Consider the following 17,625-nt stretch of genomic DNA (forward strand, 5'->3'; position numbering starts at 1 on the left):
TGTATTAATTTACATGGTAGAACCTGACTTTGTCATGACAGCTAAACATACAATGTAAATAAAATAAAATACAAATAATAACTGCTTAGAATTCTAATGAAATACATCTAATTTCTGACAGTTCCATTTAAAAAATATAAAGAATGGAACTTCAAAGCATTTTCAAACGCAAAACAAAAACACAAGTTAAAAGGTAGAATTCAGTAATAAAGGAAGACAGACTGGCTTTGTTTTTTGTTAGAACGAAAATGCCTATGGCGGCAGTAAGAACTACTATATACAAAATATAAGATCAATGCAGATCAATATCATATACAAAATAAAAGATCAAGGCAGATCAATAAGATCAATGTTACCTACAAATGATCAATGCAGGCTTTTTGGGATGTATTTTTTATCTTACTACGGTATCTATAAAGATTAGAAACAGGAAAAATTCATACATGTTGGGGTGGGGGTAATTAATTTAATATAAAAAGTTACAGGTTGTAAAGCGTTAAAACTGCTCAGATGAGCTAAGTATAATAGACACAGAGTTTAAGGGGAAATGTTGTTTAAAACAATACAAAAACTGATAAACTCTTTATTGTCATTTAAAAACAGATAAAACATTTCAATATTTTTTTTCCAGTTTTCAGTGCTTGTAACATTTAGATTCCAGATCTGCCTTCATATATCTGTATTATGTGTCATAGGGTTATTTACTAAAGATTCGGTCGATGGGAATTCAAAGTGAATTTCAAATTTTAGGCCAAAAAAGTCAAATTGGAACATTTTGGAATTTGCATTAAAAAAAAAGGGGGACGTACAGTGTTTTTAGAGAGTTTGTGTCTTACCGAATTGTATACTATGGCATTTATCAACATTCATGCAAGACTGGTAGAACAACTTTGCCATGGAATGCCACCAGTCTGCCTTACAAGATGTTTAGCAGTATGGCTTTACATGACCTAGACCATCAGGAAATGCCACCAGAATGTACAAATAATGTGTGCATGTGGGCATAATTCTCACATCCATCACACTACAGACTTTCATTGCAACCTGCATAGAACCTCTGTAGTGGACTCAAAGCTCTGCCTCTTTTGCCCTCCATATCTGTGAGAACGCAGTCATCAAGAGCGACCTATAAATGTCACTGTAGAACGGGTGGAGAGATTTGTGTTCTCTGCAGGGAGAAGGCCAGCGCTGGACCAAAGGGAAACATAACTCAGATTTTATGGGCTACATTTCCACTGTAAAACTAAACTTTGTTTTTACATTATAGAAGGGAAAGGGTTACTGCCAAACAATATTGGAATTAATTTCGGGATCAAAGTTATGCTACCCTTTTTTTTTTTTTTTTTTTTTTTTTTTTATAAAACCACATAAATGTTGTACCTATTGGAAATCCTGAAAGTATTTTTATGGTAAAAATTGCTGTCACGCCTGGAAATTTCATGAGTCGTCCAAGTTCACCGAAGTTGAACACGCTAGAGGATTTTGATGTTTCTGAAAAAAAAAAATAAGTTGTGCTTTAAGACACGCTGAAACAGATTTGTATTCATTAGTGCAATGTTAAACATCATTTAGTATTCAAGCCTGGAGCGGTTAACATGCTTGGACCTAATCTTACTTTGTTCAGATGTTGATTCTTGTTTCTTTTGTTTGGTTTGCGCCGGAAAAAACGCCATCACCATCATGACGCTGAGAAGGCTTCCTGCCAGGGCAAAGAAGGAGGGCGTATAGAGGCTGTAGACAGACAAAGTATAAATGTCAGATCCTATAGAGACTTGGAAGGAAAGTTACCTAAGAACTGATACATTGAAAGTAACTTTGTAATATGAAACTAAGGGCGCCTAAAATGCTTAAAAACAGATTGAATTGTATTATCTCAATAAATAAAATCAATACAGACAGATAAAGAAGTGCCAAGGACTTCTTTGGAACAACAAACCATATTCATTTTATTTCAACCTCATTCGATCTCCATCCTTCAAAGTTATTGTGGCCAGCCTAAGGCACACCTGTGCAATAATCATGCTGTCTAATCAGCATCTTGATATGCCACACCTGTGAGGTGGATGGATTATCTCGGCAAAGGAGACGTGCTCACTAACACAGATTTAGACAGATTTGTGAACCATATTTGAGAGAAAAAGGCCTTTTGTGTACAGAGAAAATGTCTTAGGTCTAAGTTCAGCTCATGAAAACTAGGGGCAAAAACAAAAGTGTTGCATTTAGAATTTTGTCCAGTGTATAAATTAAAGGATAGTTATTGGGTACTTTGACGTAGCTGGTTTTATTCCTTATAACTTTGGTCCTTGGGCCATTCGTACCCCTTCAGTTGAGTCTCTGCTTTTGTAAAGAATACATGACCAGAGTATGATGTCAGCTCTTGACATCATACAAAAAGGTTCTCAAACTCGGTTTAATTGATGTGGGCAGACAATAAGAAAGTAAAGGGGTAGAGAAGTTTTGTATCTCTGGGACTCAGGGGCACAAGCCCCTTCTAGCACTTTTCATTATATACCTGCAATGTACAATGTGCCAAAGTATCGAAGATTAGAATGTCAAACAATAAATGTCTTTGGTGAAATATGGATAGATCTAAATAATTAACACATTTGGTAACGGAGGGATTGCTGAAAACAAATAATGCTTTGCCATCAGTTGTTTAGCTGCCTAGCCCGAAAGGAGTTAACGATCAATAGAAAAATGATTGTTTGATTATGTGCACACGGCAACAGAGTACCTATCCCTCTGAGTCAAAGCTGTGACTCATCAACACTACGAGGATGGGACTAGGTTAGGATGCCAACCACATGTATGACGGAAAACACATAAACACTTTCTGTTTAAAACAAACAAATGGCTGTTTACACAGGTAGAGGACTGCTTAGTCATATATGATTGAAGTTAGGATAATAAATGCGGTGCTAAATAAAAACGTAGAATAAAATGACAGAACTGTTATGGGCTAGTGTTGGGTAGCCTTGGCACTACAGATATGTTTAGATTACATATCCCAGTAGGTGAAGCCGACGTTTGTCCCAAAGCTGGCCATGACAGGAAGACAGCGAATGGATTTGTAGAGTGGACCTTTGGGTCTATCACTCGAAGGTCTCATGGACTTGGCGTGGAAGGAGTAATCTTACCCTCAATCATGGAGAAATCTTTGATACTCCAAAAAAAACCAAAGAGATAACAGAATAAAGAGAGAGACCTTAGCACAATGTCTTAATTAATGTAGTTAATGAGCCGCTGCAATATTTCTTACTTATTTAATATAAAAACATCTTGTAAACTAGAGTTGATCATGGAGAGCGAAGCTAGGAGATGTTCAACTGAATAGAATTTCGAGAGCTGTTCAGTTTGATAAAGAAAACCGAATGGTTGATTATGATAGATGCTCTACAGCTGTACGGGGTAATAAAGTAGTTTTAGTCTAGTGTGATGTTCTAATCTAGAGCTATTCAATGTAAAAGAGAAACTAGAGTTACGTTTAATTGATGTTCTAGATCTGCTCAGGTTAATAGAGAATCTAACAGTGTTTGGTATCATACATGTTCTATATGTGTTAATTATAACAGAGAAACAAGAATTGGCAGTGTAATAAAAGTTCTAGAACAGCTCAGTGTATAAATATCGCTGGTGATGAATAGAATGTTAGATGTTCTAGATATTGTCAATATAAAAGAAGCATTTTGGCTGCTTGCAAAGCTGGCTTAGGGTAAAAAGGCCTCTGGGGTCTTGAACTGATCTGCCAAAATACAGATTTAAGAGCTTCTTCTTAATGACAGATGCTAATGCTGTTCTGTAAAACCCACCAGTGTGATAGAGGGTTCTAGAGCTCTTCAAACAGATTCCAGAGCTGTTAAGTAAAATGCAAATGAATTTATATAGCGTCAACATATTCCACAGCGCTGTACAATTCTAGAATGGGGATATTTGAAAACATGTAATTTAGAATGTGACAGAGACAAGAGGTGAAAAAGGCCTTGCTCCAAGGAGCTTACAATCTATGAGTAGCTGTCACCATACTTGAATTTTCACATTTGATCACTCAGGATGCCTGGTAGTAAAAATGAAGGACGCTTAATCAGTGGCACCAGCATTCCTCCCCTCATAAGACTAGATCGTGGCTAGTCTGACAGAGGGCATTCCTCCTTCCTGCAAAGTCCAAGTGGTCTCTGCAAATGACAGACATTCAGAAGACAGCGAGCCAAAAAATAAATAAATTGGCAGCAAAATGAACCTCATCCCATTCACTACCCCGAGAAGCACAAAGAGCCATTGTTTAGAGACATTTACCACAGACAACCGAAAGCTTTGCTTGTTATACCCGGAAAGGGGACTCAGAAGAAAAAGCTTTGTGTATGCTGTAGGTTAGTTTCCTGACTGAAGAATTAATTAATTTACAGGAAAAAAGAGAAAAGTGGGATTTTTCCAACTGTGGTCTGCAAAATCTCACTTTCCATTTCTGACAGACCGAGGGATATGAAAAGAAAACTGTATGGGATACCACTGTTAATAAGCAGCCGAAGAAAGGTCAAACTAGTGCCCCAGGCTGGATCCGGTCTAGAAAAAGCTTCAGACTCTGAACTGCTTGAGAAAGTGATGGGTTACGTCACTTTAAAAGGTCCATCTCGCCACCATGTGAAACTACACGCTGGACTAGGACAGAGGAACTTTTATAGTGTTTCACAACAAGCAAACTTTACAATGTAAAGATCCAAAACACAGATTATCATAGCAGATAAGAATGGTCATCCAGAACATATTTAAAGCCATCCGAACCTCATGCTTGCTACTTTTTTAGCATACAGTTAATTACTTCCAGGGTCCCTGATAGCTACGAGGAAGCAGACCTGGCGGAGGTATTCGGTCGGAGTACTGGAGCTCTGCTACACCTGTCTTTTCTCTTCTTAATGATTTCTGAATATACCCTTCATATATGTACGCCTTCCTGTGTGGTCTAGCAGAACATCCGCACAGGCCTATAGTAATAACCAGCAATAAGGTGCCTCCATATACTTTGTGAAGTAAAATCCTCTGAATTCAAGGGACACTATAGGCACCAAATTAACTTAAGCTTTATGAAGCAGTTTTGGTGTATAGATTATCCCCCTGCAGTCGCACTGTGTCAGGATCGGGACAGGGATCCAACACGCAGAGTACAAACAGTAGCCAGATACGTATACCGGACCTTAGAATGGCCGGACTAACGTAAGTAGTACAGTATAGAATGGTCAAAGACAAGCCGAGGTCGAGGGTAACAGAAGACAGGTAAGCGAGAGACAAGCCGAATCAAGGGTAACAGAGATAATCAGAGTAAGGTAAACAAGCCGGGTCAAAACCAAAAGGGATAATAGAATACACAAGCACTGAGTGACTAGAACAAGCTAGAACCACGACAGGGCAATGAGCTAATGAAAGAAGCTCTGTTAAATACCCTGTTCAGAGCAGTAACCACGCCTCCGAGGCGTCTGATTGGTCCTGCAGCAATTGACTGACAGGTCGTTCCGGGGGAGTGTCCTGATGACTACTTCCTGCCTAGATGCTGTAAAAGGCAGTCACTCCCTCGCGGCCGGCCTAGCATGACCGGATAGACCGCGGGGAAGGGAGCCATCAGACCGTCTGGATGGAGGAACAGCTAAGTCTCTACCTCTTTCGGAGGTAGAGACCACAGGTACCCTGACAGTACCCCCCCTCTCAGATACGCCCACCGGGCGGAATGAACCGGGATGAGATGGGAAGCGAGAGTGATACGCCCTGCGGAGACGGGGAGCATGAACATCCTCCTGAGGTACCCAACTCCTCTCCTCAGGACCATATCCCTTCCAATCAACCAGATATTGTACTCTCCCCCGGGAGATTCGAGAATCAATAATAGAGTTAACCTCATACTCCTCCTGACCCTCCACCTGAACGGAGCGAGGAGGGGCTTTTGTGGAGGAAAATCTGTTATATATGAGTGGTTTCAGCAATGAAACGTGAAACGAGTTCGGGATGCGTAAGGTATTAGGAAGAGCTAAACGATACGCAACTGGATTGATACGGGTCAGCACCCTGTAGGGTCCAATATAACGAGGAGCGAACTTCATGGATGGCACTTTTAAACGGATGTTCCTCGTGCTCAGCCATACCCTATCACCTGGAACAAAGACCGGAGCCGCCCTTCTACGTTTATCAGCGTGTTTCTTAACCAACATAGAGTTGTGCACAAGGATTTGTCGAGTTTGATCCCACAACTTCCTCAAATTGGCAACATGAACATCAACCGACGGCACCCCCTGGGAAGGAGAATCCGAAGGAAGAATAGACGGATGAAAACCATAATTCATGAAGAAGGGGCTTGAATGAGTAGAATCGCAAACGAGATTGTTGTGTGCAAACTCCGCCCAAGGAATCAAACCGACCCAATCATCCTGGTGTTCAGAAACAAAGCATCGTAAATATTGTTCAATTTTCTGGTTGGTACGTTCAGCAGCTCCGTTAGACTGAGGATGATAGGCAGAAGAAAAGTTTAATTTAATACCAAGTTGAGAGCAGAAGGACCTCCAAAAGCGGGAAACAAATTGGGAGCCTCTGTCCGATACAATTTGAGAGGGTATCCCATGTAGGCGAAAAATCTCCTTAGCGAATATCTCTGCCAATTCGGGAGAAGACGGGAGTTTAGGCAGGGGAATGAAGTGTGCCATCTTAGTAAACCTGTCAACCACGGTGAGGATAACAGTCTGTCTTTTAGAGATAGGTAGATCGACAATAAAGTCCATGGCCAAACAGGACCATGGTTTTTCTGGAACCTCCAAGGGGTGCAGGAATCCACATGGAAGCGTATGGGGTTGTTTGGTTTTAGTACAAACTTCACATGCAGCGATGAACTCCTCAATATCCCTCCGTAAAGCAGGCCACCAGAAGTCCTTAGAGATCAACGCGTAAGTTTTGCGAATACCAGGATGTCCCGCCATCTTGCTATTATGTAAACACTGTAAAAGTTCCAGTTGAAGAGCAGGAGGAACGAAATGACGGCCCGCAGGAGTCTGTTTAGGTGCTAGATGTTGCAACTTAATGATCTCGGCCAGTAATGGAGAATGAATCCTGAGATTCGTATTAGCAATGATATTGCATTTCGGAACTATAGAAGAAAGAACTGGTTCAGGTACAGTAGAAGGTTCATACTGGCGAGATAATGCATCGGCTTTAGAGTTTTTAGAACCAGGTCTGTAAGTCAGTACATAATTGAAGTGAGTCAGGAATAAGGACCAACGAGCTTGTCTAGAGGATAAGCGCTTAGCCTCCCCAATATAGGACAAGTTTTTGTGGTCCATCAAAATCGTAATAGGGTGTAGGGTCCCCTCCAACAAATGTCTCCACTCCTTTAAGGCTTTAATGACTGCTAACAGTTCCCTTTCCCCGATGTCATATCTGCTCTCAGGCCCAGAAAATTTCTTAGAAAAGAAACCACAAGGGTGTAACGGTTTATCCACCCCTAACCTTTGAGACAGAACAGCCCCAACTGCTGTCTCAGAGGCATCGACCTCAAGCAAGAAAGGCAGAGTCGTATCAGGATGGACTAGAATGGGAGCCGAGGCAAAAAGTTCCTTGAGAGTCTTGAAAGCACCAAGAGCTTCCTTAGACCAGAACTTAGTATCAGCCCCTTGTTTGGTCATATTGGTAATAGGCGCAATGATAGAGGAGTATCCTTTAATGAAGCGCCTATAGTAGTTGGAAAAACCAATAAACCTTTGGATAGCTTTGAGTCCTTTGGGCAAGGGCCAGTCTAAAATAGATTGGAGTTTTACAGGATCCATTTTAAAACCTTCCCCAGAAATCACGTATCCAAGAAAGTCTACCTGAGACTGATCAAAACTGCACTTCTCCAATTTGCAATATAGACCATGTTGCAGCAGCTTGTGTAATACCTTTCTGACCTGTCTATGGTGAGTCTCAATCTCCTTAGAGTGTATTAGTATGTCGTCCAGGTAAACAATAACACAATCATGCTGAAACTCCCTAAGTACCTCATTAATCAAATCTTGAAATACTGCAGGCGCATTGCATAGTCCAAATGGCATAACAGTGTATTCGTAATGGCCATACCGGGTATTGAATGCCGTCATCCACTCGTGACCTTGCTGGATTCTCACCAAATTGTAAGCCCCTCTGAGATCTAACTTGGTGAAGATTTTGGAGCCCTTAAGACGATCAATTAACTCGGTAATCAGTGGGATAGGATAGGCATTTCTGACAGTTATTTTATTCAAGCCTCGGTAATCGATACATGGTCTCAGCGTGCCATCCTTCTTCTTAATGAAAAAGAACCCAGCCCCGGCCGGAGAAGAAGACCTCCTGATGAATCCCTTTTCTAAATTCTCCCGAATATACTCCTCTAGAACCGAGTTTTCCTGAACAGACAAAGGATATACATGGCCCCTCGGAGGCATAGTGCCGGGTAGAAGCTTAATCTTACAGTCAAATGACCTGTGTGGAGGCAAAGAATCGGCATTCTTCTTGTCAAATACTGCCCTTAAGTCTAGGTAAAGGTCTGGTATTTGTCTTTCTGTGGACTGAGTAGGATTCTCCGGTATGTTAATATTAGCTAATGGAGAAACCTTGCACAAACACCGATCCTGGCAGCCCTGGCCCCACGAGAGTATCTCTCCTAACTCCCAATCGATAATAGGGTTATGTTTTTTCAACCATGGGTACCCCAGAACTATGGGAACGGAAGGAGACGAAATGAGCATAAGAGATAAATTCTCCACGTGTAGGATACCAACATTTAAATCAATGGGTATGGTCTCACAAAAGATAACAGGGTCTAGTAGTGGTCTACCATCTATGGCCTCAACGGCCAAAGGTGTCTCCGTTAGCTGGGATGGGAAATTGTTCTTACTAGCAAAGGCTTGGTCGATAAAATTCTCAGCAGCACCGGAATCTATCAATGCCATAGCCCTTACTACTTCCTTCCCCCAAGTTAAGGAAACTGGTAGCAGAAGCCTGTGATCTTTATAATTAGGAGTAGAGGACAAAATAGAAACACCCAAGGCCTGTCCTCTAGAGAGACTTAGGTGCGAGCGTTTCCCGGGCGGTTAGAACAGTTCGAGAGTAAATGACCCTTGGCCCCACAGTACATACACAAACCCTCTCTTCTCCTGTGCTGTCTTTCCTCCTCAGAGAGGCGGGTATACCCTATCTGCATAGGTTCAGTAAGCAAAGATATCGTGGAGTCAGGACTTGGAAAAGCGGGAGCTAACCTAAAAGAAGGTCTCTGGTTCCTCTCTCGAGTGTTCTGTCTCTCTCTTAGACGTTCATCTATACGAGAGATGAATGAAATTAAATCCTCTAAATTCTCAGGGAGTTCTCTGGTAGCAACCTCATCAAGGATTACATCAGATAGGCCATTCAAAAATACATCCATATACGCCTGCTCATTCCACTTGATTTCTGCCGCCAGAGACCTGAACTCTAGTGCATAATCCACCAGTGTTCGGTTCTCCTGTCTCAGGCGCAACAGTAATCTGGCTGCATTAACCTTTCTACCTGGAGGGTCAAATGTTCTTCTAAAAGCAGCTACAAATGCGTTATAGTTATAAACTAATGGGTTATCATTCTCCCATAGTGGGTTGGCCCATCTCAGAGCTTTCTCAATGAGTAGGGTGATAATAAATCCTACTTTTGCCCTATCTGTAGGATAAGAGCGAGGTTGTAATTCAAAGTGGATACTAATTTGGTTTAAAAAACCACGACACTTCTCAGGAGCCCCACCATAGCATACTGGGGGGGTAATGTGAGAAGAAGCACCCACTGTGGCTACCTCTAGACCTGAACCGACAGGAGAAACAGGGGTATTACGTATCTCCTCTGGTGGGTTATTGGCACAAGCTAATAGAGCCTGTAGCGCAAGCGCCATCTGATCCATTCTGTGATCCATGGCTTCAAACCTAGGATCAGGAGCAGCCAGCTTACTGTTTGTACTTGCAGGATCCATTGGCCCTGTCGTAATGTCAGGATCGGGACAGGGATCCAACACGCAGAGTACAAACAGTAGCCAGATACGTATACCGGACCTTAGAATGGCCGGACTAACGTAAGTAGTACAGTATAGAATGGTCAAAGACAAGCCGAGGTCGAGGGTAACAGAAGACAGGTAAGCGAGAGACAAGCCGAATCAAGGGTAACAGAGATAATCAGAGTAAGGTAAACAAGCCGGGTCAAAACCAAAAGGGATAATAGAATACACAAGCACTGAGTGACTAGAACAAGCTAGAACCACGACAGGGCAATGAGCTAATGAAAGAAGCTCTGTTAAATACCCTGTTCAGAGCAGTAACCACGCCTCCGAGGCGTCTTGATTGGTCCTGCAGCAATTGACTGACAGGTCGTTCCGGGGGAGTGTCCTGATGACTACTTCCTGCCTAGATGCTGTAAAAGGCAGTCACTCCCTCGCGGCCGGCCTAGCATGACCGTATAGACCGCGGGGAAGGGAGCCATCAGACCGTCTGGATGGAGGAACAGCTAAGTCTCTACCTCTTTCGGAGGTAGAGACCACAGGTACCCTGACACACTGCTCAATTCTCTGCCATTTAGGACTCGGAGTAAAATCACTTTGTTTATACAGCCTCAACCACACCTCCCTGTATGTAACTTAGACAGCCTTCCTAAATACTTCCTAAAAAGAGAGATCTACTGTTTATACTTCCTTTATTACACGTTCTGTTTATTTTAGAATGTCTTATCTCCTGCTCTGTTAATAGCCTTTTAGACCCTGCAGGAGCATTCTGTGTGTGAATAAAGTTCAATTTACAAGGTAGGAGATAAAAACGTATAAAGCAGGTTAACATCTGATTGAAAATTAAACATTTATTCATGTAGGCTGTGTCAGACACCGCCAGGGGAGGTGTGGCTAGGGCCGTATAAACAGAAACAAAAGGGATATAACTCCTAAAAGGCAAAGAATTGAGCAGTGAGATTGCAGGGGCATGATCTACACACCAAAACAGCTGCATTAGGCTAAAGTTGATTTAGTGCGTGTAATGTCCATTTAAGGAGCAGTCAAGGGAAGACTTTTTTAAATTTATTTTTTCATTCATAATAACATAAATCAAAATTACAGTCTGAAGTTCATTATTTTCTTGTTTGGTGAGATTTTTCAGAGAACTGAGAAGGGGCACAGTTTAAATCTTCAATATTGTTGGTACAGACAGGGTACAATATGGCTGCAACATTGCTCATGGCCATTGGGAGTGTGTGTGGCGTTAGCAATCTGTTAGGGTGTTCCAGAACAAACAGAGACTTTGTGAGATTATAGGAATTGCCCTGTAGATGCACTTGTATTGTAATGTTCCATGTGATCAGAACTCAAAATTCATGGTCAGGAAACCATATTGTTATCCAGGATAAGAATAGATCTCTTTACAGCCTGTTGTAAGATCTAAATATCATTTATGTTCAATCATGGTTGCAGTGAGGAAATAAATAAGGAAAAAAGAAAACGTAGTGTAGGCCAGACACATCACAAAAAGTCAACTGATACATTTTAGAAAGTAAAAAAAAAAAATATCCCAACACAGTCAATAATATTTTATCATTACAACCTGCAGGTAATGATGTGATAGGAATATAATGATAATATTCAATTAATCATCCAGCAATAAATTTAAACTTGTTTCCCTACAGATAAGAAGTGATTCCGCTGCTGAACATTTTATTTCCTAATACGGCTTTCCTACATAACTTTGGTAAACAACATGCCCATATGGAATAGAAGTGGATAGTATAATGTTAATAACCAATCTAAAATAATGCAGCGTAGGAAGACGAACAGAGCCGAATTCCTCTTGCATGACATAACAAAATAATCTTTCTTTTCTTTGGAAAAAAACGAACAAAATGCTTTCTAGTGGGCATTGGATTGCCCACAGAGCAATGCTTATTCTCATGTGAGGTTGTGAATATTAAGTGGTATTCACATTGCTAGGCAGTTGAATTAAAATACCATAACAAGAGCCTGGTGGCTTGAAGCTGGGGAAGGACTGACGTAGTGACATAATTTCGCTAGGTAAGAATTCAGCTGTGCTTTCGGAATGTGTCTTACCCTTAGGGTTTTTTTTACAGTACTCTAGTGAATAAAAATCCAAATTGCTAAATTTAGGCTTAAATAACCAAACTGTGATTTTAGCGAGTTTGAATTCATTTTTTTTTTCTTCAAATCTACAATTTTTGCCAGAATTTGGGGATTTGGTGTTCGAATCACTACAATTCAATGCTTGGTGAATTTATCCTACACGTTGATTATTCACAAAGCTTTTGATTTGAATGAATTAACAAATGAAATAAAAAAAGTCAATAAAAAAAACTGCTCCGTTAAAAAAAAAAAAAAAATAACAATATATATCAGCTGGTTAGAGCAGTGGCAACATCACTTCCTTAGGCAAGACAGTTAAAGGGATTAACTGAAGGAGTTAAAACCCCTTTAGTCTCTTACCTGAATCCAGCACAGTTGTTCCTCGGAGCTGGATCAGGCTCCGCCCACGCTTCTCCCCCGCCAGCTGACGTCAATGGCTGTGCTTGCGTTAGAATATTCCCATAAGAAAGCATTAATCACTGCTTTCCTATGGGGATTCCGGTGACGCGGCATAGCATGAGAATGTCCAATGTCATTTAGAAGACCAAAAGTCATCTAAACACCTAGAAGTCCCTCTATATCATTTGATTTTGGTCCCTGAGGAAGTTCTCAACCGTAGGAACGAAACGCGTAGGACCTATCCTCTATTTTATTTTGTGTGGCTAATATATATGGCCTCTTTTTTACAATAAATTTATACATTTATTTTACATATACCTACCGGAGTCTCATTCCATATCTTGGTCCGCTTGGATTTCCAGTGGAGGGTGGAGACGCTTAGCCGTCCAAGTTTATCGGGGCAGGCACCTTTTGGGCGCACTATTCATATTGATCTCGTGAGTGCATTATAATCTTAGCACATTAGTATTTGTTTTACTGTATTACACTATGTGTTTTTTTTTCCCTGTTTTAGATTGCATACAGCAATATATCTCATTTCTTTCTGTATTGATATATATGTTGTAAAAGGTCAGGAACTGGGCCACGACCTTGAGAGGCTGTTTGATTGAATATATCAGATAAGTATATTTGGATACCAATATATTCTATTTACTACACTTCAGTAGAAATTGAGGTATCACACATATATATACAGGATTATAGACAAGTCCCCATGGGCTATGCTTGCATATGTGGCAAGCTGTACAGTGTTATGTAGAAAGTTGAAATCTGAAATACAAATCCCATTATCCTCTACTGCACCCGGGTTTGTGGGACTCCCAGTGTATAGATCATGCCTCTGCAGTCTCAGTGCTCAATTCTCTGCCATTTAGGTGTTAAATCTCTTTTGTTTCAGTTGATGCAGCCCTAGCCATGCCTCCCTTGGCTATGACTCACACAGCCTACAGGAAACAAAAATGGTTTTATTTTCAATCAGATGTTAACTTGCTTTAGAAGTGTTTATCTTCTGCTCTGTAAACTTTAATCACATACGTTAGGCTCCTTCAGGGTCTAGAAGGCTCTTAACAGAGCGGGAGATAAGAAATTCTTTGAAAAACTGAATGTGCAATACAGGAAGTGTAAACATTAGATTTATTTTCAGAAAGTGTTTAGGAAGGCTGTGCAAATCACATTCGAGGGAGGTGTGGCTAGGGCTGCATACACAAAGTGATTTAATTCCCAAATTGCAGAGAATTAAGCAGTGAGACTGCAGGGGCATGATCTGTACAGCAAAACTACTCCATTGATCTAAAGTTGTTTTGGTCCCTGTAGTGTCCCTTGAACCCTGCACTGTCTGTAAGCATTGCCGTGTCTACTAAAAGGCACTGCTTTACATTGCAGGATTAAAACTAAAGAACCCCTGCATTGCATTCAGCTGACGTGGTCTGGGTGTCTCTACTGGTCCTTAACTGGCCCTTAACATGCACGTAGAAAGTTATTCTCTAAAGTGAGAATTTTGGGTGATTAAAAGTGAATTAAAAGTAAATTTCAAATTAAAGGTCAAAATAGCTGAACCAATGAAATTCACTTTGAATTCCCTGCAAGTGATAAACCCTGATAGTGCCCATTATTACAGCTTGTCTGTTCCTTGAAGTCTTTATAGTTGCATTTGTCTAGGGCTTCAGCAGCGTGGCAGATTGCAACTGTAGCAATCAGCGTGGTTCATTTCTCTATGAAATAAAATGCTAGTTTACAAGAAATTATCACTCATTTTAGAAAGTCCCAAACAACTCCCTCTCTTGTTTTCACTAAACTGGGAATTGTACCGAAACAAGGAAATTTTTTTCATTTTACAATTTAGTGCAAAATAATTAAATTGGAAACATTTTTCAGTGATATTTTTACAGCTTTGTCACTTTTTGTCTAAAATTGACCATTTCCTGCTCAACTCTTCACAATTCCCAGTAAAGTGAACACATCCCACTATGCTGTATAATTTTAATTTGAAAGCATTTCTAGGTCTAGAATCAAATATTCAGCAGAGATAGGGGCGGATTGGGAAATCTTTGCAAACCCAGACAATTCTCACTGTTTTGCATTTTTGTAACAAGTGATGTCATTGTGCAAATAAGTGAAATATTTTGCACGGCAGTGTGTTATGTTTATTGGAAGCGTTGCCTGGTAATTCAAAAACAAGAAATCTTAAAATTATCACAACTGCAACTAACCCCTAAATATGACACAACAATAATAATAATAATAAATTGGACTATGCACAAAAACGCAACAAAATTCTAAAGGGTTTAATTACAAAGAAGGAAGTTGTAGCAAATTGACGGCTAATAAGCTCAAACTATTAATAGACTGGAGAATTAGCAAACTAGCCTTTTTGGTCATTACTCAGGTGTCATCCACTTACATCTAAGTACTGTTTAATTAATGAACAGCCAAACTCTGCATTAATGCATAGCGCAGTATCAATCTATCTATTTTTATTTTTTATTTTAGGGTAACCCATCCGTGGACTTCCAGATGTTGCTGAACAAGGTTTATTTTTTTTGCGTCTACATTGTTCGCTATCCATTAAAATTATTGCAGTTAAAATGTCGAGCATTGCTTGAGTGATGCTCTAATGGTGCTGCATGTGTAAGAGCGCAGTATAATTAATACACCATGAATAAAAAGTACTATTTTTATATTTTCCACTGGTGTTATGGGATATTTGGGGTAGGGAGTAGGTAAGAGGATACTGTTTATTGGAATACGTACTGATGGTTTAGGGATCTATCCACATCTGCTTATGCACTGGGCCCCCTGATGCAGCAGACTGTGACCCACATCATTATCAGTTTATATAAAAAGTTCATTTTCTTCTAATAAATTGTTATATTTTCTAATGCTTAAATTGTATTATGTGTTTTAAGCACATATTTCACATGTTGCTCAATGGGAATTCTTGACTCTGGATGATATTTCCCAGATGCTCAGCTTTGACATGATATATTGTAGTGGCATATAAAAATAATGTTTTAGAGCTCTGCAGATGAGATCTCAGTTTTTACTTAAATCTCTAAACAAGAATATGTTTTTTTTTCTGTATCACTTATAGCACATGCCACAAATAATGTAAGCCCTGCAGGCTATTTTAGGCCTGTGATTATTTCAGAAATCCCCTAATATACCAGGAATAACTTCCTGCATTCTAACCACACCTTGCTCGACTCTGATTTAAAAGGCTACTTTAAACACCATAACAACTCATTGTAATGGTTATGGTGCAAGTGGTCTCAGAGTACTGTCTTCCTTTTTAAACGTTTTATGGGGGAAAAAAAAAACAAAAAACATAAAATGTCACAGCAGTGAAGAACCATTCGGTCCATCTAGTCTGCCCAATTTTCTAAATACTTTCATTAATCCCTGATCTTATCTAGGATGGTATTATTCCTGTCACACAAATGCTTAAACACTCTCGCAGATTTTAACCTCTACCACTTCATCTGGAAGCCTATTCCATGTATCCACTACCCTCTCAGTAGTAGAGTTGCCCCTCTAATTTAAGACTATGTCCTCTTGTTGTGGTAGTTTTTCTTCTTTTAAATATAGTCTCCTCCTTTACTGTGTTGATTCCCTTTATGTATTTAAATGTTTCCATCATATCCCCCCTGTCTCGTCTCTCCTCCAAGCTATACATGTTAAGTTCCTTTAACCTTTCCTTGTAAGTTATATCCTGCAATCCATGAACCAGTTTAGTAGCCCTTCTCTGAACTCTTTCCAAAGTTCTAATATCCTTTCCTCAGATGTTGAGGTTAGGACTGTATCTAATATTTTATACTTTGACCTTTTGTTTTTACACCCACGATGTATTATTATCTTGCTCTTATCCCAGGGGCGTACCTCGAGCATGTGGCACCCATGGGGCAGGTCCTGGGTTTGGCACCCCCCCCTCCAAAAAAACACAAAAAAAAAACACCTACTAAATGTTTTAAAAATGTGTTATTTTTTACATATTTATAGATATATTACACAAATTTGTAAACGTTTTAAAACCTCTGCCCCCTTCTACAAAATCCCTGCAACCCCTCACACACCATTACAGGCAGACAGTCACACACAGTTACAAGCAGAAAGTCACACGCACACAGTCACATGCAGACAGTCACACATATAGTCACAGGCAGTCATACACACAGTTACAGGTAGAGAGTTACACACACACACACAAGCAGTTACAAGCAGTAACACACAGTCACGCACACTGATACAGGCAGACAGTCACATATACATGTCACACACACGGTCAAAGGCAGACAGTCATACACATACTTACAGCCACACACACACAGTCACAGGCAGCATCACACAGTCACAGGCAGACTGTCACACACAGTCACAGTCAGACAGGTACACACAGTCACAGGCAGTCACACACACACAGTTACAGGCAGTTACACACATACACACAGTTACAGGAAGACAGTTACACACACACACACACACACAGTTACAGGCAGACCATTACACACACACACAGTTACAGGCAGAGAGTTACACACACACACACACAGTTACAGGCAGACCATTACACACACACACACAGTTACAGGCAGAGAGTTACACACACACACACACACACACACACACACACTTACAGACAGGAGCTGGAGGAGGAGTGGATTCCTGAAGCCTGGTAGGTGGAGGAGCAGGGATTTCTTCTTGCTGCACCTCCATGTGCAGCAGTAACAGCAGCGGGTAAGGGCCGTGTTAAGCCCCGCCCCCGCTCGCGGATTGGCCCCATCCCCAAACGGCCATAGCTCCGCCCCAAGACATATCATACCATCAAGACCTTCTGCAATATCACGAATAAAAATATTAAAGAGAATGGGTACAAGTACAGATCCCTGAGGTACCCCACTGGTGACAAGCCCATGCTTCGAATATACTCCATTGACTACAATCCTCTGTTGCCTGTCACTCAGCCACTGCCTTACCCATTCAACAATATTGGAATCCAAACTCAAAGATTGCAGTTTATTGATAAGCCTTCTATGTGCAACAGTGTCAAAAGCCTTACTGAAATCTAGGTAAGCAATGTCTACTGCACCACCCTGATCTATAATTTTAGTTACCCAATC

At 40.6% G+C, this 17,625-nt stretch overlaps 1 protein-coding gene across 1 annotated transcript in view; it reads right to left on the reverse strand.

The window, feature by feature from the left end:
* Window positions 1-17,625, reverse strand: part of SLC22A18 (solute carrier family 22 member 18) — a 78,364-nt gene that overhangs the window by 29,184 nt on the left and 31,555 nt on the right. Inside the window, exons 5-6 of the mRNA XM_063437824.1 lie at window positions 1,616-1,731; window positions 1,381-1,491 (exon numbers count right to left, since the gene is read on the reverse strand). Of these exons, the coding sequence (XP_063293894.1) occupies window positions 1,381-1,491; window positions 1,616-1,731 (227 nt within the window). The remainder of the gene's footprint in view (window positions 1-1,380; window positions 1,492-1,615; window positions 1,732-17,625) is intronic.

Source organism: Pelobates fuscus, chromosome 12 (genome assembly GCF_036172605.1).
Source record: "Pelobates fuscus isolate aPelFus1 chromosome 12, aPelFus1.pri, whole genome shotgun sequence".
Classification (NCBI taxonomy): domain Eukaryota; kingdom Metazoa; phylum Chordata; class Amphibia; order Anura; family Pelobatidae; genus Pelobates; species Pelobates fuscus.